This window comes from Mastomys coucha, unplaced genomic scaffold (assembly GCF_008632895.1).
Source record: "Mastomys coucha isolate ucsf_1 unplaced genomic scaffold, UCSF_Mcou_1 pScaffold21, whole genome shotgun sequence".
In the NCBI taxonomy this organism is placed as follows: domain Eukaryota; kingdom Metazoa; phylum Chordata; class Mammalia; order Rodentia; family Muridae; genus Mastomys; species Mastomys coucha.
Genome location: NW_022196904.1, coordinates 114,672,131 through 114,697,860, shown reverse-complemented (window position 1 = coordinate 114,697,860; position 25,730 = coordinate 114,672,131). Strand labels below are relative to the sequence as shown.

Here is a 25,730-nt window from a genome sequence, read left to right as displayed (position 1 = left end):
ATACAATCTAATCTAGGCCTAGAATGTTTTCAGCCTCTGAGACCTGCTGTTGAATAGGCTTACCCCTTCCTAATTCTTTCTGAGCTCTGGCTGCCTGGTCAACTCAGCTGATATTGCTCAAAACTCTGATTCAGTCTGACTTCTCTCACTTGACCTCTCCTGAATTGCTCCTCTTGACCTTATACTAATACATACTAGTCTTCTGGCTCCTTCTCATCCGCTGGCTTGTTCTGTCTTCACTTGTATCTGGCTTGTTCTTTCTCTGCAGCATGTCTCTGTACCACTGTCTCAGTAAAGCTGCCTCTTCTCCTTTCTCCCTCTCTCTACACTGCCCTCTTAAGTAGTTTCCCTTTCCTCTCTACTCATGAGAATTGGGCATACTCTTTCTCTGATTTGTCACTTTGTCTGCCACTCAGTTAGACATCACATTCAAACATGGCTGCTTCCTTCAACAAACTAACTTTACCTTCATTGTTTGAGATTAAAGGTATTGTACTAAGGACATGTCTGTATTCCAGCCAGAGGAACTAAAGGTGTGTGCCAAGGGCTGAGCCATACCACAACTAGAAACTTTTTTCAGTAAATAACACAATCTTGGGGTTTACAGTGTGATCAAATATCCTGCAACGTTTCCCTCTTTTTTATCTAAGCTAAAAATTGAATATAGGTTAACTATTTCAACAGAAACAATTATCAATCCCATAAATTTAAAATGTCCTTATGAAGATCCCTTGGTGGAAGGATCCTTCATAACTATAGTCCTGGTTGTCTGTCCTTCACCAACAGTCCATTTCAGCATCAAATCCATTTCCAATCTGTCCTTTTTCAGCTGGTTTATTGAGCTGTCTCCTTGCAGGGGGTATCTGCTTTCTGTATCATCTGCATTGTTGTCTTTCTGTGTCTCTTCATGCTTTTCATGTGGAAACTTCTTACTCAGGTTGATTCTGATGAATTTTGGTGGAACCCATAGTCTTTCATGGGCAAAACCTCTTCCCCAATGTAACACATTCCCTAAGTTCCATTCTTATGTTAAAATATCTTTAAAGTATACAGGTTGATGTAATTCAACAATGTTTTCTACAGTCTAGTATCTTTCAGGTATTCTTATTCGCCCTTTCTCTTTATCCAGGTACAATTAGATCTTTATGAATCTATACATAAACTAGACATTTAAGCATTTGAATTCTGCCTAGCTCCAAGCCAGCAAGCTGGGCTTCTTACCCATTGTCAATGTCTATCTGTCTTGATCCTCAATTTCATTAGGCACCATAGGTTCACAATTAATGCTTTCCTGTTCTCTTCCTTCTTCTGTCTCTTGTCTCTCATGCCTTTGTATTATTATAGCTAATTTTTCTTGTACGACTATTTTTTCAACCTTTTTAAGAGGAAAAATAAAATTTTTTAATTGAAAGTAGAGAGGGTTACTCCAGTGGTCATAATTGCAGTGAGTACAGCAGTGGCTTCTTCAAGCAACATTTCTATGTCCTCAACTCCTACCCTTGCTCATAAGGGATCTGAAATGAAGTTTCCCAATTTTTTGGATATACTTTAAAATTTTATTGTTTGAGAATTTCAAACAATGTATTTTGATGATGTTCCTCCCATTTAATCCACCCATATTATTCTCTGTTTCTTTGAATTCCACGTTTGTATCTCTTCTACATTAAATTACTATTTAATAACCCCTGATAAACTCTTACAGAAAATTGTTCATCCTTCCACCAGAAGACATTAACTGTCCATAGTATGTCAGTTAGGAGTAGGGGCTCGTGGAGCCTTCACGCTCCATGCTTGACTGTTGACTGGCTTGATGCTGTGCAGGTGACTACAACTGCTATGTGTCATGAGGGCAGCATTCCTGTTGTATTGAGAAGACACTGTTTCCCCTGACCTCCCTGACTTCAGGCTCCTACAGTCTTTCTGCTCCATCTTTCATGGTGGTCTTTGAGGCTTGTGGAAGGGGTATGATATAGATATCCCATTAATCGTGGCTGAAATCAGTTAAACAAGAACAAAAATATAAAGAATCAATGAAACAAAGAGTTGGACTTTGAAAATGTTAACAAGATTGTCACACCTTCTGGACTAGATAAGCAAAAGAAAGAAATGGTGGAATTCATAAAATTAAAGAGAAGAAAGGAGACAGAGAGAACACAAGCCTTTTTAAAATTTACATTCCTCCAAACTAGAATATTCTTTCAAAGTATTGATGATTTTCTGGATATATATGAAGTTTCCCATTTTTTAGTGCAGGAATAGTCTACATATATCAGTGAAATTATCTTTTGGGGTAGCTTACTGTGATTCAATAATAATTTCACTGTCCTAGAGGCTCCTACATCACCCTTTGCTCAGGGCTCAAGGCTACCATTGCTCTGGGGTCTCCCGAGTCTCTCTGAGCATCCAGCTGAAATCAAAGCTGATGTTTCCTCTGGAGCTGATCCCAGGTGAATTTCCCTCTGCGCCTTTCTGTCAGATGTCTCCTGTCCTCTGTACCTTTGTCAGCTGTCCTCTGCTTTCTGTCAGATGTCTCCTGTCCTCTGTATGTCTGTCAGCTGTCCTCTGCTTTCTGTCAGATGTCTCCTGTCCTCTACCTTTGTCAGCTGTCCTCTGCTTTCTGTCAGATGTCTCCTGTCCTCTGTATGTCTGTCAGCTTTCCTCTGCTCTCTGTAATGTTGGTGAGCTTTCTTCTCCAATCACGTTGGGTTTTTCTTCCAACCACACTGAGTGACAGATGTAATAGTAAATAACTGTGTGATAAATATCCTGCAACAACACAGAAAGAACATATCATTTAGCCAAACAGGTAGAACTGGCAAAGGCAGCTTCCTACCTATCTGGTTGTCATCACTTAACCACTGGCTTCCATATGACTTTGGGACTCTGAGCAGGCCCCTTTGCAGTCACCTAAGACTGATACCTCCTCCAATTGTCCTAGGGCTTCTTGATAAATGTCCCAGAGTTTGCTTACTGGGGTGGGTGTCACTGAATTTGCATGCCATTTGTCCCACTCACCCTTAGCTTTCTCCTTTTATTTAAGGAAACCTGATAGTAGTTTGTTTGCCTCTGACAAGCTGTGGGGAGCTTGAACAGGTGATCTAACCCTTCCATGCTTCAGTTCCCTTGTATATAAAATGACTCCTGGAGTCCTCAGGACCAGTAAGCTGGCATACGTCAGTGCCAGGCATATACATTGTTTCCCAGCTTATTTCTGTCCTTTTCCTTGGTCATAAGTGTGGGGTTTCCCCTGATGTGGTAGGTTGCTGTAGGCTATCTGAAGGTAGATGCAAATTTCCTTCAGAGCTCAGAGCAGCCCAGAGCGTGGCTTGTACTGCAGCAAGGCCCCACCTTGTCTGTATTTGTCACTGGCACTAATGTCATAAACATGCTAGCTCAGACCTGTTAGTCTTGTCTGCCATGGCCTCTTTTTGAGTTATTTGTAAACTAAGTTCCCACCCTCAGTCACCAGAAGGGCTTTTATTGGTTTTAAAGGAAAAGTTGTTCTTTATTTCTTGAGCAAACCCCATATGTGGGCCCTACCTGGAAGAATGTTCAAAGGAATAGGCCATATCCTCCAGCTATACTGGCAAGTTAGCAGGGTGCTTCCCTAAGCCTTTTGCGGGTATTTCTTCCTGCTCTAAATTTGTAACAAGGCACTATAATCTTGCCCCTAAGAGTAGTGGGTATTTTAGGTTTTTTTTTTCTAAATTTATATTATATTAATTTTCATTTTATTTATGTGTATCTGTCTGCTAGTATGTGTCACATGTGAGGGGATGCCCTGGAGGCTAGACAGGATTATTTTATCCTCTCCATTTAGAGTTAGATACAAGAAGTCTCTAATGTCAGTTGCTAAGAAGCAGACCTGTGAATGCTGGAAACTGGACCTGGGTCCTCTTAAGTGCAGCAAGTGTTCTTAACCACTAAGCCATCTGTCTCTCAGATTAGCAGTTTTAAACTTTGCAAACACACCTCACAGGGGATGAACTTGCTGTGATCACAGGTCAGCAATGGCCTTTCAGGATGTTATCAACTGCTCTCCCATGAGGTGCTGTATCTGCTGTCTGCTGATGTATGTCTTGTTCCTAGGGACTGATGTCATGGTGCGGTGCCTTAAGCTCCTAAAGGAATTCAAGCGAAAGATGGAAGACGACCATGATGATGATGACGATGAGGAGGTCATCTCCAAGGGAGTACCTCCTGTGGACATTGTGTTTGAGCGGGACATGCTCACACAGACCTACGAGCTCAGTGAGTCCTGCTCACAGCCCTTGCTTGAGGTCATGAGCCCTAGAGTGGGAAAGGTGTTCCCCATGAGGGAAATGGGGCTCCAGCACATAAAGCCTAGGAGGTTGCAGGCTTCTCCCCACGCTTTGGCTTTGAATCAAGTTCAGGGTGGAGCCTTGCTGCTTCCTAGATATGCGGCTTTAACAAGATCCTTGAGCCTTGCTTCCCTGTCTGGGAAAATGTGGTATGTTATAACAGAATTCTCTAGAGATGCACCAGTAGACTGAGGGTATCAGTATCTATGAGGGCATTTATTAGGGAGATTGTTTCATGTGACGTGGATGTTGAGGCCTACCATACCATGGTAGCTACCTACCATAGCTGCCACAAGTGGAAGACCCAGGGTTTTCATGATCCAGAGCAAGGGAAGAAGGTACTCCTGACCCAGGTAGGAGGGAAGTGGAGAGAGTGTGAGTTGTCTTTCTGCCTGTTTGTTCTTTTGTTCTCACTGGCTCCTGGTTGATTGATATGGTGCCACCTATCTAGGCATACCCTCCCCTTGTTACCCTTTGACTCATAGGCCAGGTTCCATCAGAAGTGAACACCTTCATAGACACACTTAAGAATAATGCTTGACCACCTGAATCCCTTAATCCACCTAAAGTTAACCATCACATTGGATGAAACCCACATGAGCACATTCTCAGGATGAAAGGCACAGGAGTAAATTAGCTCCAACAGCGTCCCCACAGAAACACTCAAGAAGCTTAGCTAGCTGTTTGTCTTAATCTGTTTTCTGATGCTATAACAAAGCATCCAAGAGCAGACGAGATTTAAAGAAAAGAGTCACTTTTGACTAAGTTCTAGGGGCTGGTGAGTTTGGATTAGGTGCTGGTATCTGTTCTGCTTCTGATGGGGGCCTGTGCTGCTGCGTAAAGGAAGAAAAACAGAGGATAAGCAGCCACGTGGACAGAGTACCACATACTGCTCCTTGGAACAGCTCACTAGAGAACCAGAGCTCACTGCAAGGCGGAGGAGGGCTCTTCCCCAGGTTGCAAGCATCTCGAAGTCTGCTGCACAGAGGAAGTGAGCATAGCCATTCTACTGAAGACAACGGAACTCAGCCTCTGTGCTGTTCTGCCGTGCAGGTTCTGCCACCTCCGTTGCCTTCTGAACTGTTCCATCTCAGACTCCACCGCAGGCCATGCTGGCTAATTGCTCACTCAGCCTTATGAAGGTTGGGAGATTGAAAGTTCTCATGGTGGCTCAGATTCCTCAGAACACAGTTTAGAAACAACTGCCTGTAGCCCTCTTGTCCCCCTTACGGTCTGTGAGCCATCTCCTCTCATTCTGATGGCCATTTTATGTGTGTCTGATGAAGAAAGCCTCTTGCATCCTGACTGATTTTTTTTGCCTGGCACCCTCAAATGTGTGAATGCATTAAAAAAAAAGCAGTGTTTTCTGTACAAAGAGCTTTGCCATCATCTGTCTAAAGCTCATGTAGCAGCCTCCAACCGGGTTCCTCTCTGGAATATTTGATCCCAGAGTATTTCAGAAGGGCTGTGAAAGGCAGGTACTGTACTGATACTGAGTGACAGGCACGGACTCAAGGGCAGGAACTGCAGACTATATACACGGTACCAAAAACAGGCAACAAGCCCTGTCCTCTGCTCTGGGGCTGCTGCCATCATTTCCTCTGTACTTCTTGCTGGTCAGGCTGTGAGAAAAGGGGCAATTGTTGGTCTCCACAGGAACATGAAAATGTACATTCAGAGAAATTTTCAGGAGAGGGACATGGGGGCACATGTACCTGGGAGCTGAGGCCGGATGATCACATGTTCAAGGACAACCCTCCCGGCCACCCCCAAATATTGTCTTAAAAATCATTTTGATGCTTTTTGAAAGGATCAGTTTTATTAATCTGAGTAAGTTCATTTGTGAGAAAAGGCTAACTTGCTGCTGCTGCTGCTGCTGCTGCTGCTTAAAAGCAAGTTAGAGACTTTTAATAGGTCAACTTCTCTTGGAATATAGCCACAATTTGCTTTCCCGTTCATGTTTTAGCATGGAGAACCAGGGAGCTAACACACAAAGTGAGCCGCTTGTGTTCTCCGGGTCAGGTAGCTCTTCAGTCTGGCAGTGGAGTGCTCCTTGGGGAAGAGGGGGAAGTGCTTTCTCTATCTGGTGGTTCCACTTTTGAGCCTAGCAAGGGAGTGGGGAAGTAGCTGTGAGCACCCCTGTGCAGTGGTGGGGTTCAAGTGTGGTATTGTTCACAGTTGAGCGCAGAGGAACGAAAGGAATTTCCCAAGCTGAGATCCGAGTTGCTATGAACGTGGGAAAGCTGGAAGCAAGAATGTTGTGTCGGCTCCTTCAGAGGTTCAAGGTTGTCAAGGTAACATCCTGTCATCCCTTCAATACCTCATCTGATGCACCCATGGGATTATACATTGGAGAAGCAGGTGCTGTACTGTCTGTCCATGAGGCCGTAGCTGTGTGAGGCTACTAGCATGCTAGGCCTCCCTTCACTGAGGGCTTCTTTGGTTCTGCTTCTTAAAAACTGAAGCGCTGGAGAGAATGACAGGGCAGCAGCTGGCCTTGCAGCTCACTGCAGAGTGAGGGCAGTCAGCTGGAGCTGGCTGGTGTCTGATAAGCTGCCTATCCTCTCATTAGTGAGATTTGCCTGGCACCTGGAAGTATCAAAGCCACTAACCTCTGAAGCCTAGTGTCCCCTTTTGTGATTCAAAGCTGTACCTCAGCTCCTGAGGCTGATATTAGTCAGCTTTCTGTAGCTATAATGAAGTAACTACAGCAGTTAATTATAAAGAGGAAGGGTGCTTTGTCATGTTCTGAAGACTCTAGTCCAAAATCAAGTGCTTCTCACTACTTTGGACCTCTAATGAGACAGCAAACAACACATGACAGGAGCACTGTGGTAGAATAAACTCACATCCTGAGCCAGAAAATGGTCCAGGGACATAGACATGTGCACATAGATGCACATGCACTCACTTGTACACACCCCTTTGGGAGCACTCCTCAGTGACCAGAACCTCCTATTAGACTCCCACCTCCTACAGCTTCTGCCCTTCCCAATAGTACCACTCTTGGAACTAAACTTTCACTCACTCATACCCTCTGGTGGGCCACTGTGGGCATTTTACCACAAGGCAGGGATTTATTAGTTGATCTATGTATACCAGGGCTCTTTGTGCCATCCCTGGCATGTAGTGAGTTCATAGAATATTTTCACTTTCTCCCACTATATGCTGTGGGATGAGTCTCTTTCCCATTTTAGAAGGCAAGATGATGATCATGGATTGATAATGAACCAAATCACAGGTGTCCACAGGTGTGGCTGTGTGGAACTGGTGTCTGCAGTGTGTGGAACTCTGAGCTCTATATAACCAGCAGAAGACCTATGTGAGCCAGGTCCAAAGTCATGCACAGAGGGTGCACGGAAGATCAAGTTAAGCCTCCCATCCCCCCACAAAGGACTCCTAGCTTCAGAGAGCAGATACAGTCCAGATCATATGTAGTCCTGTCATGGCAGGCCCTGCCAGGAAGGTGCTGTGAGACAGGGAGAGACCACTTGGACCACCTTTACACCTGTAGGTGCTAACACCCTCTGGAGTGTGCTAACACGTGTGATTGCCCTAGGGATTCATGGAAGATGAAGGCCGGCAGCGGACCACCAAGTACATTTCCTGTGTGTTTGCGGAAGAGAGTGACTTGAGCCGACAATATGCTCGTGAAAAGGCCCGAGGAGAGCTACTAACCACTGTGAGCCTTGCCTCAGTGCAAGATGAGTCCCTCATGCCTGAGGGTGAAGAGGCCTTCCTCTCTGACTCAGAAAGTGAGGAAGAGAGCAGCTGTGGTGGCAAGCGTAGGGGCCGAGGGTCCCGGGGGCATTCAAGAGCCTCCGGGGATGCTGGGCCTGGTTCTCGGCCTCATCACTCCACTCCAGCTAAGGGTAAGGGCTGCTTGAAGCATATGGGGGCATCAGGGCCATACACCCTGGCACAGCTGGCCGTAATCAAGGAGCGGTTGTTCAGCTCAGCTCAGCAAACAACTGGAGATCTCCTAGATGGATCATCACACCATTATAGATGTGGAAGAGACGGTCATATGATATGCCCTGGCTACTTGCCAGTAGTAGTCAGTCTCCTTGAATAACATTTTTTTTTACATGTTTTTACTATTAAAAAGAAAGAGTTCTATTAGCTTAATTCCTTCCCTCTGTCCAGTCAAGAACCAGAGCTTAGTTTACAGAACACTACTGTGGAGGCAGGGGTGTTCAGTCTAATGTTCTCCCAAGTGAGCTATTACAACCTAGTAAATTTCGTTTGTTTGAGACTGGATTTTACTATGTAACCCAACTTGAGCTCACTCATTCTTCCTACTTCAGCTTCCTGAGTGCTGAAATTTTGGGTGTGTATTAAACCCTGGATGGCTTCAACTCTTGCTTTATAAGGTGTGTAGAAAGTAGGTAGTTGATAGACTTGTGGATCTCATGTTCAGCTTTGTACTCCAAGACTGTAAAGTGAGCCTAAGAAGGTCTCTAGGCTAACCTGCCCTGGCTGCTGCCAAGCAGAGAAGCCCACCTTGTTTTCCTCTGACCAGCTGTGCCTGCTCTCATTGCAGGTGGGTGGAAAGTCCTAAACCTGCACCCATTGAAGAGGCCGAAAGCTGCTGCTGAGGAAAGATCTCGTAGGAGCTCTGCTTGTAGGGATGGCCTGGACACCAGCAGCTCGTCTGAACTCAATGCACCCTTCGACCCTCACAGCATGGACAGTCACAGTGGTGACATTGCTGTGATTGAGGAGGTCCGGCTCGATAACCCCAAGGTTAGTAATGACCCTAGAGGCTTGTGATGCGAAGACTCCAGTCTTCTTGAATCCAGGGACAGGAACAGGCAATAGTAATAAGAATGTCACCTGCCAAACACAGGCTGTGAGCCAAGTGATGACTGCGGTTCCACAGAGTGACACAGAACCATTTGCTGCCTCTGCCCCATGCTAGGCCTAGTCCCAAGTCTCCAGTGACCTCTGACAAGGTAGTTTTTTTTTTTCACTTAAATTCAGAGGGAAAGTTTGTGTGGTTAATTTACATAGCCAGTATTGCTTTGAAGGCAGTTGACAGTGCTTGGACCTTTTTGATTATCACACTGAGGAAGAGATAGATTGATGGCCACAGCAGGTGGAGGGCAGAAGGCTTTGTTGCTGCTGCTATTAATTTGAGGCAGAATCTCAACTGTTGCTCAGCTGTCCCCCAACTCCTAAGCTTAAGCAGCTGTTGTGGACCAGCAACCAGGTGACTCCGGCTGCTACTGTTTTGTTCAGGCTTCACAGCCCGAGGAGAAAAAAGGAGTCTGGTCTGTGAAGATGATGCCATGGGGTGGGAAACTGACCTGCTAAGAGATGTCAGCATGGGGACCTTACCAGCTTCCATTCTCCGTCCTGCACTGGAATAGCAGCCTACACTTTGGCCATGACCCTACTGCAGAATTGCTAGGTTCTGGGTGATTTGATCTAGACTCTTTCCACCCTTTAGTGCTTGCTAGATGCTACCCAGTACCTTCTTTTTTGGTCCTCCTAATCCTGATACAACAGGCCTTCCTCCTAGGCCAGAGTTCCTGTGCTGTCTGATAAAAAAACACTCCATTTTATGTCCATGGCTCCCTGAAGGTTTTTGACAGAGCACAGTTCTGCTTCTGCAGCTTCTGGTTACTTGGGGTAGTTTCCTCCAGAATGTTGCTCTGAGACATGAGGGACAAGAGGCTGCCACTTTGAGGACCTTTCTGAAATTCTCTAGATTTCATTTCCTACTAAGAGAGACCCCTGCCTGACTTGGAGCACCTGTGGTAGGCAGAGAACAAGCTAGGCCCAGCTGACCCCACAGTGTCACCCCAGCACCTGAGATGCATTTCCACTTCCTAAAAGTACTAATCTAAGCCACAGCCACTTGTCTAAACATGCCTTGTGGCTGCCACATGATGTCAATGGGTATTCTTTTTCATTCAGGGTTCATGTTCAGACTTTACCACATTTTGATGTGATAAAGGCACAGGTTTGCGGTAAGTTCCTAGAAGACAGAAAGACCTTAAGAATGAAAGTATAGTGGGAGTGGGGGGTTGGAGAAATTAATCAGTGGTTAAGAGTATTGCTTGCTCTTGGCTTAAATTCAAATCCTAGTACCCAGATGCCAGTTCACAACCGTCTATGGACTGTCTGTGGCTCCCAGGGCATCTGATGCCCTCTTCTGACCACCTTTGGTAGTGCATAGATATACAGGAATGCAGGAACATACACATGTAAAATAAAAATAAACAAAATATTTTTTAAAAATTAAAGTTGTAGATGAAAAGATGGCTCAGCAGCTTAAAGTCTCTTCCAGAAGTCCTGGGTTCAGGTTACAGCACCTGTTGTGATCATAAAAAGAGAAAGAGCTATAAGATTATGTTCTGGCGGGGTGTGGGGAAGGGGGTGCCTCAGCGGGTCCATGCCAAGGCATTCCTTCCCCCTGAGGGACCAGACACACACAGGTATAGTATAGAATAGAGTTTATTCAGGGCATGGGGAGGGGAGTTAAGAGGGTAGCAGAGGCAGAGAGAAGGAGAGAGTATAGAAATAGTGGCTGACCATGACCATGGGGAGAGGGGGGAAGAGAATGAGGAGAGAGGGGGAGCAAAGGGGTAAGAGGCAAGGGAGAGAAGCAGGAGTAAGAGAGAGAGGAGGGGATAGGCAGCCCCTTTTATAGGGCCAGGCCTACCTGGCCGTTGCCAGGTAACCGTGGAGAGGAGCATACCTGGCTATTGCCAGGTAACTGTCGGGGTGGAGTCCAGATAATAACAACAGCATCAACACTAGGCAGATCACAACCACCTGTAACTCTATCTCCAAGGAATTCTACCCATGTCTGGCCTCCATGGGCATCTGTTCACATATGACAGATAGACACATACACATAAATAATAAGGGAAGAACCCCCTCACCTCCATCTTTCACTTTCCATCCTGGTTTACCCCAGGAAACCTAGATTGAATTCCCAGCCTGTTCTGCCTTGACCTCCAGATGGTTCCTAGTTTTAGAGTCAGAAGCCTTGTCCTAGTGCACATGCGTGTGATATGATCCCATACAGCTTTTTACCTCCCTGATCCCTATTTTCCTCTCGGGGCCTGAGAGTAGTAATGAGGGTGCTACTGAGCTCTCCATGGCCTGACAACAGCCTTAGCCAGGGGTACTGGGCTCTCCCCTCCCACTGGGGAAAAGCCAGGTGGACATGGAGCTACTCTTTGCTTTGGAAGTATTTTAGTAGGTGATGCTCCAAGTCCCGCTCTGAAACCAGCTGATCCTAAAGTCACCCATGATCATCAGCTGACAGGTACCTCTGATGTTTGTGAACCCTGATATGAGAGGATAGTGGGGTCTTATGTAGGGAGCTGGCCTGGGGGATTCCCCTTGAATAATAGGACCTAACTTCCTTGAAAAAGGAGTGTGCACCTCAGGTATAGTGTCTGTCTGGTCCTATCCTTTCTGACTGCTGGCCTTGTGTTTCTATTATGTAGGAGGGCGGTGGCTCCCAGAAAGGTGGACGGCATGGCTCAAGCCAGGACAAGCCTCACAAAACATACCGACTGCTAAAGCGCAGAAATCTGATCATAGAAGCTGTCACCAACCTCCGCCTGATTGAGAGCCTGTTCACGTAAGTGTGCTGGTGTCTCTGTGACTGCCCTTCTCTCTAGCAAGGGACTGGGAGGCCTTGAGCTGCTGCCTTGCTGTGTGCATTTTACGGTGTCTCATTGTGGTCAATAGGATGTAGATTTTGGGTCCTGTCATTAGCAAGGGTAGACCTAGAAAATTAAAATGCTGTGGCAACCTGAAGGAGGATCTATTTGGCTCATGGTTTCTTGGGTTCTCTGTGTGGTCTCTTGGCTCTGTGTACATAGTGGCAGGAATATGTAGCCAAACTGCTGCTTCACTTTATGGCAGCCAAGAAGCAGAGAGAGGGCAAGGTCTGTCTCCAGCAGTCTCCTTCCTCCTGCAGGCCCCACCTTACGAAGTCTACAGCATGGCCATCTTCTGGGTCCAAGTCTTAAGCCCATGAGTTGTAGGGGACATACCACATTTAAACCATAGCACTGGGGAGTTGTTACAAGAGAAGGGGGACCGAGAAACCTGCGTGCAGTCACATTGCAAGAGGCACAGACAGGACTGTTAAAGACAGAGAAGCTAAGTTTAAGGTCTGGCCTTGTAGCTCTTGAAAGCACCACTCTGTGGTGGGGCAGCACCTCCAGAGCTCTGAGACCAGAGTAAGAACCATTGGCCGAAGGGGCCTTACCCTGCAGTCACAAACACGGAGTCTTTGCTCTGTCCCTGGCTAGCTGAGGTGCAAGGACCACCTCAGATACATCATCACCCTGGTGCCTTCTGTGCTGAGAAGAGTTTGTCAGGGTGTCCTAGTGTCCATCTTGGCACTGTTCTTCTGTGATAAGTAATCTAGAAATGTCACAAGAATCATAAAGATTGAGAGAGATCAGTAGGATGGTAAGAGCTTCTGACCAAGGAGCAAGTAGTAAATTTAGAGTTTTTTCTACCTGAATGTTTAAGAAGTATGCAGACTTGCAGAAGACAGGTTTCCATCCTTGCCCTCTGAGCCCCTCCCCCATTCCATTTCATTGTAAAGTCATGTGATCTCTGGTGCTGTGGAGCTGCTCTGGCTAGTGGCCTCTAGCTATTTTGTTTACTCTAGAAAGATGGTATTTCATGTTCCAAGAAGGCTACCTTTATAGGGTGTGAAAAACTCCTGCAGTGTTTCCCTGGTTCCTGACAGACCTCTGTGCCCTACATGTGAGAGAGTAACCTCCTCCTCTGCCATCCAGGATTCAGAAGATGATCATGGACCAGGAGAAGCAAGAGGGTGTCTCCACCAAATGCTGTAAGAAGTCCATTATCCGCTTGGTGCGGAACCTGTCTGAGGAGGGTCTCTTGCGATTGTATCGGACTACAGTCATTCAGGATGGCATCAAGAAGAAGGTAATCTCTTGGGGTTCCCCTTAGCCCACAGAGCTAGCTCCATGCTATGGGAAACTTTCTGGCCTAGTGTCTCTTTTCATTGTGGTATCCTGATTGATCTTTCTTGTTAGTGATTGGGACATCCAATTGCTCCTCTTACTGTGGAGGGTAGGGATCCTACTGGTAGACTTCCTGTGGAAGCTGGGAGCAGCCACTCGAGCATTAGAGGAGTGAGTTGGCCTATCCTGGAACAAGAAGAAAGCAGACCTGTTAGTTACACAGGACAGTGTTAGGATGTAAAAGGGCCGTGGCCAGTCTGGGATACGTCTGTTTCTGCACGGTGATGGGAGCTGTTTCCATAGTAACTGTAGCTCAGCAGCTTTGCACGCATTTTATAGCATCGATTTTTCAGGGTCACAGTAATTGGGATGGTGCGCTGGACATTGAGGCTGAAAGCAGTGAGACTGTCTTCACAGCCCCGTAATGTCTATTTATTTATTTTTTTTTAAGATACACACGGCAATACTAAAAAGTGACTTAAGAGATAGAGTTAGCTGTTGCGTGTAACACAACACTCACAGGCTTTTATATCTGCTGCAAGTCACCTCAAAATAAAGCCATCAAGTCTCTTTGACCTAGCTCCTTCATCCACAGCTGTCTGCCATGAATCCACTCGAGAAGTGGCAGTCAATCATATGGCAGCCTTCCTCACTGAAGCCCCATCAACAGGGACTCCTATGACGTCAGCAGGTTTTCCAGAAGCTACTCTGTCAGACTTTCCCTGGTGTCACTGTCAAGCGACAAATCCCCTCCTAGTTTGGGCCTGGGGAAACTATCTGGCTTCAGGATTGGCTTATCTGGTACCATTCTAGAAGGCTAGCTAGTGAAGATCAAAGCCTGAGGGAGGGAGGGGATGAGGGTGTCGGGTAGATGGTTAGGGTCACGGTCACATAATCACAGAAATGAAACTGTATGGAGGTGGAGCCTCCAGCTGCAGAGCAGCACATGGAAAAACTCTGGTGTGCTTCTGAATTGGGTTTGATAGTCACTGCTGAGGCTCATTTTCTAATAGGACTTGCGTGGCACAGGCTGTTGGTGATTGGCTGAAGCCCATGTTCCTATATGTCCCCCTAACCCTTAGCTGTTGAGGAATTCACTGCTGGCCTAGGACAAGGAGCCAACAGGGGCTGACATCTCTAAGTACTTTTCAGTTCGCTGTGAAGTTGCCTAACTGGATCGATCTTACTTGGGTCTCACAAAGAAGTCAGCAGTACAGGTGGATACAGTGCAGAGGTCAGAGGTGGGCGTGGGCTTTCCTTCTTACCGGTGGTAAGCAGAGCCCAGGGTTGCTGCTTCCCGTCCCAGCCCACACAGCTGCTGCCCTTCACACTGCAGTGACAGCAACACAGAAAGCTGCTCCTGCGGCACCCAGTCTATTATGTCTCACCACTCATGACCTGTCTTGCTTCCCCGACCTGTTCCACTTCTGTTAGTGTCCTGACTGCTACTCACTTCCCAGATTTTATCCCCCTAACTCAAGGAACAGCAGCCACTTGTAACCATTCTGCCTGAATTCCCAGAGAGAGCTGACAACAAGGCAGCCCTGTATCCTCTGGCAGCTGAGGAGGTGCACCTCCCAGGGAGACTCCCCTTACCCACACTCACCTTTCCAGATTATTGTGCAGTTAGGAAACTCAGAGGAGTGGGTGTGGAGAGCTGCCTTGGCTATCAGAAGAGCTAATGAGCTGTGGCAGCCTGGTCAGGGACACTGCAGGGCCAGTGGTTGTAATCCAAGACATGGTGACACGGTCCCTAAGAAACTCAGATGCTTGCAGCTGAAACAGCAAACTGTCTACCATGTATTCTGCTTCGCTCTGAGTTGGGGGTGTATTGGAAATATCTGCTGTGGAACCTCAGGTCAAACCTGCCCTGCCCTCTGGGGCACTCCAACCTCTTCCCATAGGTAGATCTGGTCGTGCACCCATCTATGGACCAGAATGATCCCCTTGTGAGAAGTGCTATTGAGCAGGTTCGCTTCCGGATCTCCAACTCAAGCACAGCAAACAGGCAAGTGGAAGAACTCACAGTTAAACTGCCAGGCCTGCAGCCACTGGAGCAGCCTTCCAAAGGCTATATGTAGCACTTGATGAGACTCTGGGTTTGCTGGCTAGAGGCTGTGGCTTCGTACTCACCTAGACTACATGGGGATCCAGTTCTGCACTTCTAGCATTCTTTGTTCTGACTTGACTTTCTTTTGATGGTGCTGGAGAAGGGACCAGGGCTTTACATACACTAGGCCAACCCTTTCGCACTGAGCCATACTGCCTGCCCTGATGATTATTCATCTGGTAAATGTAACCAATCAGAGCACTCCCCATTAATGCTTCTGTTTAGGAAACTCGGTCTCATTGTGGCATAAGTCACTTGCTTTCTTGAAGTCTTGATCATCTTACCCTAAGTGGCTGAACACACACCAGTGAGGAACAATTTTTAGGAGATTGGGCTCATGGTGGGCACGGCAGTAGAACTGCTGTGGTTGATCATAGAAATTGAACAATTTGCCATTAGTTTTTTTGTTGTTGTTGCTGGTTACTGGCATCTGTGAAACATCAGGAGACAGCATACACTGGGCTCCTTTTCCTTCCTGCTGGCTAGTAGCCTCTGAAGGTCCCTCATGAGCGCTTCGTGTTTTAGAGGCCATTCATTTGTGCCATCTGCTTGGTCCCTTTACCAGTTAGTTGAGTCTTAAACCCCGGGCCTGGCAGATAGTCATTGTCTTTGCTTCCAATGTATTTCTGAACCTTATGTTTGGGCTGCAGAGTTAAAGTTCCACCGGCCCCAGCACCCCAAGAGGAGGCAGAAGAGGAAAATCAAGAACCACAAGTCCCAAGTAGATCAACAGACTCTGACCCAAACACATCCTCAAAACCAGAAAACACACGGGTGAAAAAGACAGATGAGAAAATGGGCATAACCCCACTCAAAAATTATAAACCTGTCATAGGTAAGGAGCATCTTCCGTCACCTTTGTCTGCTTTGTTCTGAACAGCGCTATATAAATCACCTCCCTGGTACCCAGACCCTAGGTAGCTGTGGGATGAACTAGACCACACACAGTTGCTCAAGCACTGCCCACACCTTTCTCCCTACAGTTCCTGGGCTCGGGCGCTCCATAGGGTTCCTTCCCAAGATGCCCCGCCTTCGGGTGATGCACCTGTTTCTTTGGTACCTGGTGTATGGGCATCCTGCCGGCCACACTGGGGAACAGCCTACTTTCCACAGTGAGAGGAAAACAGGCAAGCAGGAGTCCAGCAGACCAGGGGCTCAGCCCTCCTCAGAAGATGACTGGGACACCTCTGAAGCCAAAAACAGCACAGAAAGCAGCTCCTGGGAAGCAGAAATGGAACTCTCCACAGAGATAGGTGAGAGCCACAGGTCTGTATGTTGGGGTGGAGAGTGTAGGGACAGACAGATAAATGAGAGCCACAGGCCTATACAGCCACTAGGAGCTGGCAGGGTGAGGCCATTTTCTCCTGACCATGAAGTGACTACTAGAAGTGACTCTTGATGTCTTCCTAGTGTATGTGGATGAAATCTCATGGATGCGCTACGTCCCTCCCATCCCGATCCACAGAGACTTTGGCTTTGGCTGGGCTCTTGTCAGTGACATTCTTCTCTGCCTGCCCCTCTCCATCTTTGTCCAACTTGTTCAAGTCAGCTACAAGGTACCTGTGATTCTGGGTCATCAAATATCTATGGGTAGTGGGGCTAGAAGCCTGTGCTCTTTGTGATCAAGGGCAAGTACTTGGAGTTTGCCCCAGAGGTGAATGAGTAGAAGGATGAGTGGATGCTGAGATGGTCAGTCAAGGGAAAGATTTCAGATATTTGTTATTCCACATAGCATAGGGTAGAATTGATAAAAGAACTGGCTGGGTGGATGGGTAGACATGTGTACTTCAGATAGCTGGCTAGGTAAAAAGATAATAAATACGTTGCAGCAATAAAATACCTTTTAGAAGCTTGATAATGTCAAAAAGAAGCAAATAGAAATGGCCCAAAACCTTATCACTCAAGGGTAATCACTGGTCATATTTTTGGCATATTTTCTTCTAGTCTTTCGTGTGTGTGTGTGTTATCTCCCTGTTCTTAAAAACTGAATTATGATTATACTCATATGTCCTCTCCACTTACACATTTTAGCAGTTTTTTTCTATTTGGGGAAGAGAATTAGCAGGCATCTCTCTCTGCTGAGAGGATGTCCCCTTTGGCCTCCTGGAAAGGCTTTAGTAGCTATGTGCCTCCCTATAGGACCAAAATATATTGTTGTCCTCCTCCATGTGCTGGGTGATCTAGGGGGTTGATAGAGGGACCCAAGGCAGAGATGGGGAAGTCATAGTGTTAAGTCATAGTTTTTCATGAGCCTTGTGGCTGAGCTGAACCTACAGCTGATCTCTGTAGGTGGATAACCTGGAGGATTTTCTGAATGACCCTCTGAAGAAGCACACCCTGATCCGCTTCCTCCCCAGGCACATCCGGCAACAGCTGCTGTATAAGAGGTAAGAATAAGTCCCCAAAGGTCGGGTCCCAGGTGCTCACTCTGTCCTGGGAGAAGTAAGAGGCATTGCCTACCTGCTGCGCAGCCTTAAGGGTCTCCATAGTTCATTCACCAGATACATGAGCTAGTACATTTAGTACTTGATTTTAATAAGTATAATTTACTGTTAAGAATTTTATTTACTGCGACTAGAAAGATGACTCAGCTGTTAAGAGCACTGACTGCTCTTCCAGAGATTCAGTTCTCAGCAACCACATGGTGGCTCACAACCATCTGTAATGGATCTGATGCCTTCTTTTGGTGTGTCTGAAGACAGCAGCAGTGTACTCACATATATAAAATAAATAAATAAATCTTAAAAAAAAAAAAGAATAGAGCTCATCTATACATCCATTTTAAAAAGAAGGAGGAGGAGGAGGAGGAGGAGGAGATGTGCAGCTACTGGACTGCTCTGGATTGTTCTCTTTTATTTACTTTCCAAATCAAACCCCAAGTGATTATGACACCCTGGGGACTAGGTATCCAAGGCAGGAAAGAGAAAAAGCTCACGCCTTACCCTGGCTCAGGGCTCTGTAAGGTGTGTGGAAGGGGACCAGCTGCTCTTTGTTCTAGGCGGTATATTTTCTCGGTGGTGGAGAACCTGCAGCGGCTGTGCTACATGGGGCTGCTACAGTTTGGACCCACGGAGAAGTTTCAGGATAAAGACCAGGTAGTGCCTCCTAGCCCAGTGAGGTGGACCTGATTATCAACCCACCTCCAAGCATCCTTCCCTGGTACTGATTCCCATGTTCCTCCTCTCCTGGTGGGTGTCTCCTGTAGGTCTTTGTTTTCCTGAAGAAGAACGCAGTCATTGTGGACACTACCATCTGTGACCCACATTACAACCTGGCCCACAGCAGCCGGCCTTTTGAGAGACGTCTCTACGTCCTGGATTCCATGCAGGATGTGGAAAGCTACTGGTTTGACCTGCAGTGCATCTGCCTAAACACTCCATTAGGTATCCTGGCTTGCTGTGCCCCCTGTTTCTTTTCCCCTTGCTGTGCCCAAAGATGCAGAACCAGAAGAGAGCCTGGAAGTCACAGAGCCATTGACATTCAGACCCACTCCCTTAGGCCCAGGGTGTCCCTGGAACTTCTTGTAGAGCCCTGTGGTGGGCCTCAAAATGGGAAGCTCCTGCCCTATCTCAACCCCACTCAGCATCCAAATCCAAGTGTTTTTATCTTCACTCATAAGCACAAGTTGATATTTATCCAGCATCTGCTTTAGGCCATCACTTCCTGGCCTGCATGGAGATTGTGTTCTAGGGAGGAGGAAGCACAGCTCAAGAGAGAGACCTTGAGTGTGATAGGAACTGTTGAGGCACACAAGGTGTTGTTCACTGCGGAACATTGTGACAGGACTTAGAATCACCTAAGGAGACAGACACCACTGCTGAACAGAGTGCTGTAATCTGAGGCCACTGGGGCTGGAGAAGACCTTCAGCAGTACAAGTAGCTTGTGCCAAAGCCTTGAAGAGTGTTAGATGTTGGAGGGAAGACAGCAGCTGAGTGGAAGATGGGTTGGAAGCAGACTTGGGAGCCTTGTAGGAAGTGCAGTTATTTGAAGAATAAGAAGCCGTGAAATGTTTACGTGCAAGCCATGCAAAAAATGACTGACTGCCCATCTTTTATGCTGGTCATTGCTGTTCAACTGTCATCTCCCAGAAGGCCTACTCAGCATCTTGTCCTATCTTGTTTCCTCACACGCATCTCTTTAGTACATCCCCAAGGTATTGCAAAGTGCCTTTCTGGAGTGGACACCTGTGTGTGTATACAAGGGCAAGTCCAGCCCAGGGCTCAGCAGGAGGTGGCTACAAAACCCCACAGTCACCGTCAGTTTTCTGTCGACTTGAGAAACACTACTTGGGTTTACACTTAGAGAAGGGACTGCAGCTGGATTAGGGAATGCACACACTTAGTGCCCTTGCACTCAGGAGCTTTAAGGAGTATGTTTCAATGATGCTTTGGTATTTAGCAGTGAGGGGACCTCTTACCACTGTAGTTTTTCAAAGAATGAAATCTGTAGTTCATACCTACATAGAATTTTATGAACCAGCATGTAATTTGCATCAGTTAATCAGGCCTGGCAGTTGCATTTTTGTCCCTTTTTAGATAAGCAGATTTGTCACAGGCTTGTTGCAATCATTAAGCAAACATCTTTTGTCCCTTTCTTCAACAAACATTTGTGGGGGTTTCTGTCCCAAGTAATGTGGAGAAGCACACTGCACATAGGATACAGTCATGCTGTGAAGTAGGGGTGTCTGAAATGCCAGAGTGTACACAGTCACCTTGATGGCATGGTAGAGTGCTATTTCAAGGGTCTGGGCCCTGTTCAGGGAGGGCATTTGTTTTGTTTCTGTTTTTAAATTGTTTTTTAGTGTACTTTTTTTTTTGAGATTATAATTAAATTTTTTCTCCTCCTTTTTTCCTCCAACCTAACATATACCACCTCTTGCTCACTCTCAAATTCATTATTTTTCTTTAATTGTTGTTTAATGTCTGTGTGTGTGTGTGTGTGTGTGTATAGTGTATATATTTACCCTAAGTGTAAATATAACCTACTCTGTTATATGCTGTCCCTTGTATATTTTCCAGGGCTAATCATTCGGTATTGGATAACTAATTGGTGTGCTCTTCCCTGAGGAAGATGCTTTCTCCTGCTCTCAGCACTTCTTAGTTGCTGCTCTTTGTCTAGGGTTGAGCCCTCCTAAACTTTCCCTCCCCTCCACATTAGTATGGGTATTGGTGTCATCCTTGTTCAGGTCTTCTTTAGGCAGCCATGTTGATAAGGCTTCATCTCACAACAAACTTCTTATTCCTCTGACTCTTACAATCTTTCCATTCCCTCTTCCATGTTGACCCAGGGCCTGGGTACAGGAGTTATGTTGTAGATGTATCAGTTGGGGTTGGCTGTATTTTGCCTATAATGGTCCTTGATTGTTGCCAAGATAAGTGTCCTTGATGAGAGATGAGAACTACACTAATGTTTGGGTATATATGGATAAGGATTTAGAATGTAGCTAGGGATTATGCCAGTCTAGTAAGGAGTTGTCGTTTCTCCTGCCAGACCCATGACTTCACTAGCCCTAGGTGGTTACCTTGGTTTCCAGGACCAGGAATGATTCCCCCTTGTTGAGCACTGTTGGTTAATGCCCAGGTGTATGTGCCACTCCTGCAGCCTTGGGGGCATCACACCATGCTGGTTGTTGATGTGGTTGGTTCATGGGCATCATAACTGAAAGCTCGTATGCTGCTTCCTGATACTATGCAAGCCAGTCCTCGGGGCAGGTTTCAAGTCAGATCCAGCTCAGGTCCTCAGTGTCCTGTGTCCAAAGGGCATGGTATCTTAAGCAATAGGAATTTCCCCTCCTAGAGGCAACTAAGAACAACAGCAATAGTCTGTAATGTTTTAGAAATTTCTTGGACAACACCAGCCAACAACTCTAAAGAGGGCTTTTCCTGCCTGGTGTGGGGATTTTTGTTAGATGGTGTATGGCTCTGGGAGGGAGCGTTATCAGCCCAGAAGGGATTCTTCTTTCTTTTTTTAAAGATTTATTTTATTTATTATATGTAAGTACACTGTAGCTGTCTTCAGACACCCCAGAAGAGGGCATCAGATCTCATTATGGATGGTTGTGAGCCACTATGTGGTTGTGGGATTTGAACTCGGGACCTTCAAAAGAGCAGTCAGTGTGCTCTTAACCGCTGAGCCATCTCTCCAGCCCCAGATTATTTCTTTTAAACTGTATGTGTATACAGACTTACATGTATTGTGGGTGTTCTTAAATAATTCTTTATCATGTTTTCAGACTTTGATTTCACCCTCCTGTATTTATCCCCCTCTTTTGCCCTGGTTAAAGCCCCTGTTTTTACCATTTCCCTGCTTGTACCCCGCTTGTTCTCTTTATCGACCCCACCCCCAACCCCATGATGGTGCCTTTTTTGCTTTCAAGAGGATATTGTTTAACAAATATGTCAGTGAGTTCCTTTAATATGTACATGAAAGAGTGGCCTAAGTTCACCTAAGTGTCACATGTCTACTCAAAGGAACAATGGCCTTAGCCAAAGTCTAATCTCCCTGAACTGAGTTCCTTGCCTTCTAGACCAAAACTGTCCGAACACCTGTGTGGGATGCAGTGAAGCCGAGCAAGTTAGCTTATATACCACTCTAGCCAAGAAAAGCCAGTGCCTGAATGACCATCCACCACTGTCCTAACCAGGAAGGTGGCTTACCCTGGTTGTCACTTGCTTCCTTGTCCTTACAGACTGCTTCAGTATAGATGCTCTCAGAAGTTCCCGCTGCAGCTTTCACCTCTCTCTGCTCTCTCCACTCCTCATTCTGTGTGACATTGCCACCATGCCTCTCTTTCCTTACACCTCACAGCCCAGATGTCCACTCTTCACTCTCCCTCGGGCTGCCAGCACCTGGCAAGAAACATGACTGAGCCCTGCTTTGGTTCTCCAGGTGTGGTGCGTTGCCCGTGTGCACAGAAGATCTGCCCTGATCCAGGCAGTGACCCAGAAGGCAGCTTGCGGAAGGAGCAGGAGAGTGCCATGGACAAGCACAACCTAGAGCGCAAGTGTGCCATGCTGGAGTATACCACGTGCGTGCCACCCCACTCATCTGTATGCCCTAGTCTTGGCTAAAAACTCAGGCTAGAAGCCACAGACAGTAATTTGCTTGTCATGTTTCTGAGCATTACTGTTTTTCTGAAATTCCATCCATTGCCAGAATGTAGAAGTTGGTGATTTCACATGAAAATCAGATATTTTGACTTCTGAAAAATTAACAACTTGCCAACCTAGGGCTCCAAGCATTCTCTTTCTGCCTGTTCAGCAGTGTCCTTGGAAAGTGGTCACTGTCACACATACACATAGAGGTTCTCCCACTCTGTACCCCAGCTCCTCACTTACCAGATAGGGTTCTTTTTCTGTTTGCCTTGTCTTAGAGGGAGCCGAGAAGTTGTGGATGAAGGCCTAGTCCCTGGAGATGGGCTGGGAGCTGCTGGGCTGGACTCTAGCTTCTATGCACACCTGAAGCGCAACTGGGTCTGGACTAGCTACATCATCAACAAAGCCAGAAAGGTAGACTCCTGGGGACACACCGCCCAGTGACCTGGCGGCATCATCATTATAAAAGGCCTCCTGGCTCTTGGGACTTCTGAGCTAGCTGGTGAAGCCAGGGTTACAAGGGGACACTTGAGTATCTGCCTGGCCTAGTTTGGTTTCTGGCTTAATCTATCTGAAATGTGTGGTTGTTCCTTTTTAGAGGCACACAGAAAGTCTGGTGGCACAATGCCTCCAGGAGGGGCGTGTGCCTGCAGGAACTGAGTGGCTGTAGAGACCCATGGAAGTTTCCAGCTCACCTCAGTGCTATCCTTACCTTTCAGAACAACACCTCCGAAAATGGGCTCACAGGAAGACTCCAGACCTTCCTGTCTAAGCGCCCAATGCCACTTGGGTCCGGAGGTATGTGTTGGGCATCCACATAGAGAGCAAGTATGAGAGTTGAGGCCAACACCACCATGGATTCTGCTGGCCTGTGTGACCTCTGCAGGGACTGTCCTCAACAATCGTGTCCTCTGGTTATTTCTAGGCAGTGGCCGTTTGCCTCTCTGGTCAGAGGGGAAAGCTGATGCTGAGCTCTGTGCTGACAAGGAAGAACAGTTTGAACTGGACCGAGAACCTACCCCTGGCAGGAACCGGAAAGTGCGTGGTGGGAAGAGCCAGAAGCGGAAGCGGCTGAAGAAGGAGCCTATAAGGAAGACCAAGCGAAGAAGAAGAGGTCACCTGGGGATGTTCATGACCTGGGTCTTTGCATGGCTATGGCACATTGCAGTGTTATTCCCACAGGGCCTGGGTTCATCCTGCAAAGTGTCCATTTTCCCTGTCTGCAGCCCTGACTTGGCTGTATGCCTAGCCAATCAAAGGATGGGCTATTTCCCCAGTTTTCTCTGGCCATGTACTTTGCCAGCCTTTCTCTTTAGCAACTTTCTGATTTAGCAAATTTTTTATTTCATCTCCACTGGAAAAAAACTTCCTAGCAAGATTCTTGTCATCTAAATGAAGTTCCTCTTTCTTCTCTTGCTTCGTCTTTGAGTGTCTGCATCTGCTCCAAGCTTAGTCCTGTTGAAGTGAGACTAGGAGGAAGCTGGGAATGCTTTGAATCTGCACTGTCCCTTCAGAACTAGCTAGGCTTCCTAGTCTGTGGTTCTGCATCTGAACTGCATTTCTACTGGAAGCGAGTGCTGGCAGCCTGTTCCCTGAGTAAGTAGGCTGTGTGTTTCAAATCAAGCCTGGGGACAGGGTCTTGAGAAGAAGGTGCTGAAGCAGAAACTTACTTTATTGGTTTGTGTTGCTGGCATTCATAATAAACAACAACCCTTCACTTGATGTAGCCCTCAACTTAGCCTGTTACAAGTACATGAAAGACCAGAATTCCTCAGGGAAAATGGGTTGACTGGATGTGTCTGTGTAGATCTTAGCCCAGAGCTCCCCACAGTGTGGATGGGTAATGGTGCTGTCACCTGCTCTTAGTTAATGTAGCATGCACTTTGTGCTGTTGTGGTTTCTATGTTGTCATTATGACACACAGTTTGAGAGGTTAGGTCGATGGTCTGTTTCTGAGGTGGTGCGGCAGAACTTCATGGCAGGGGTATGATAGAGCAGAGCAGCTCAGCTCAGGCGGACAGAAGGCAGGGTGGCCACCTTTGCTAGCAGCACTTTCCTTTCTGGTATTCCATCAGTGCCCCAGCCTATTGGGATACACCTAGAGGCATGCTTTACTGTCAGTCTCAGGGGCTTCTTCATCAGGTGATGGTCAAGGTCAGCCTCAAGGTGGGCTCTGCAGGAGGTGATCTTTGTTGTCCCTTAATAGTTTTGAATTAATCTGTGTATGTGTATGTGCCCGAATATGTGTGTGCACACAAGCCACAGTGAATGTGTGGAGGTCAGAGGGCAACTTGCCCGAGTTAAGTTCTCTTTTTTCTACCATATGGATTGGACTTGAGGTTGTTAGACCTGATGGCAAACCACTTTTCCTGCTGAGCCATCTTGCTTATCCCAGTACCTGTTTTTATACCATTGTTTTTAGTCTTCAAGATGGCCCTAGAGCATAGACTTTGCTATCCCTATAGAATGCAAGAATCTGCATGTAACCTGAGGTCACAGGCAGACACATATTTGGGGGTTCAGGGACTGCCTTTGTTACTCCATTTACTCTGAACATATTCTAGAAGCATCTGTATGAGTTACCTTCAGAGGACTTGGCAACCCAGTGGAAGCATTCAGAGGTTGGCAAATGATGAGAGGAACAGAGATTTACAGAATGAGTATGTAAAGGGAAATTTTTAGAATGGCTGTCTACCAGTAAATCCAGTAGGTGGTTCAGTCCACGGGGCTGATGGCTTATGTGATCTTCAGTATGTGCTGGAATCATGAAATGGCTCTAATGCTAGAAAAGGAATGGACTTGCTAGCAAAAGCAAGCAGGCAAAAAGGGAGCAGGCTTCCTTCTGGTACCCATTCTGTTTTTACCCACTGGAAGCAGCTCAGCTTGTCTTGGTTCAGTTTCTAGAGGAGTGACCCATACCTTCATCCCTGAAGGGTCTGCGCCCTTTGTCATCCTGCCTGGATTAAGTTGTAGTTTCCTACTGACTTCTTCTCACAGGACATGGTAGCACCTCAAGATTCTCATCCTTTCTAATTCTCTCACCTTTTAATATAGTCTCTTATGTTGTGGTGACCCCAACCATAAATTTATTTTCATTGCTACTTCATAATTTTGCTACTGTTATAAATTGTAGTATAAATACAATAGATAAAAATAAAAGTTAGAAGCTTGTTAAAGGGGTCGCTATCCACAGGTTGAGAACTACTGCCCTAAATGGTCTCCTGAACTCTA

General features: G+C 46.6%; 1 protein-coding gene across 1 annotated transcript in view; it reads left to right on the top strand.

The window, feature by feature from the left end:
• Positions 1-25,730, top strand: part of Gtf3c1 (general transcription factor IIIC subunit 1) — a 66,605-nt gene that overhangs the window by 21,304 nt on the left and 19,571 nt on the right. Inside the window, exons 7-23 of the mRNA XM_031388222.1 lie at positions 4,090-4,251; positions 6,501-6,616; positions 7,882-8,194; positions 8,866-9,068; positions 11,789-11,925; positions 13,103-13,256; positions 15,199-15,302; positions 16,055-16,239; positions 16,388-16,657; positions 16,815-16,960; positions 17,694-17,791; positions 18,403-18,499; positions 18,610-18,787; positions 22,294-22,432; positions 22,778-22,913; positions 23,219-23,297; positions 23,425-23,613. Of these exons, the coding sequence (XP_031244082.1) occupies positions 4,090-4,251; positions 6,501-6,616; positions 7,882-8,194; positions 8,866-9,068; positions 11,789-11,925; positions 13,103-13,256; positions 15,199-15,302; positions 16,055-16,239; positions 16,388-16,657; positions 16,815-16,960; positions 17,694-17,791; positions 18,403-18,499; positions 18,610-18,787; positions 22,294-22,432; positions 22,778-22,913; positions 23,219-23,297; positions 23,425-23,613 (2,706 nt within the window). The remainder of the gene's footprint in view (positions 1-4,089; positions 4,252-6,500; positions 6,617-7,881; positions 8,195-8,865; positions 9,069-11,788; positions 11,926-13,102; positions 13,257-15,198; positions 15,303-16,054; positions 16,240-16,387; positions 16,658-16,814; positions 16,961-17,693; positions 17,792-18,402; positions 18,500-18,609; positions 18,788-22,293; positions 22,433-22,777; positions 22,914-23,218; positions 23,298-23,424; positions 23,614-25,730) is intronic.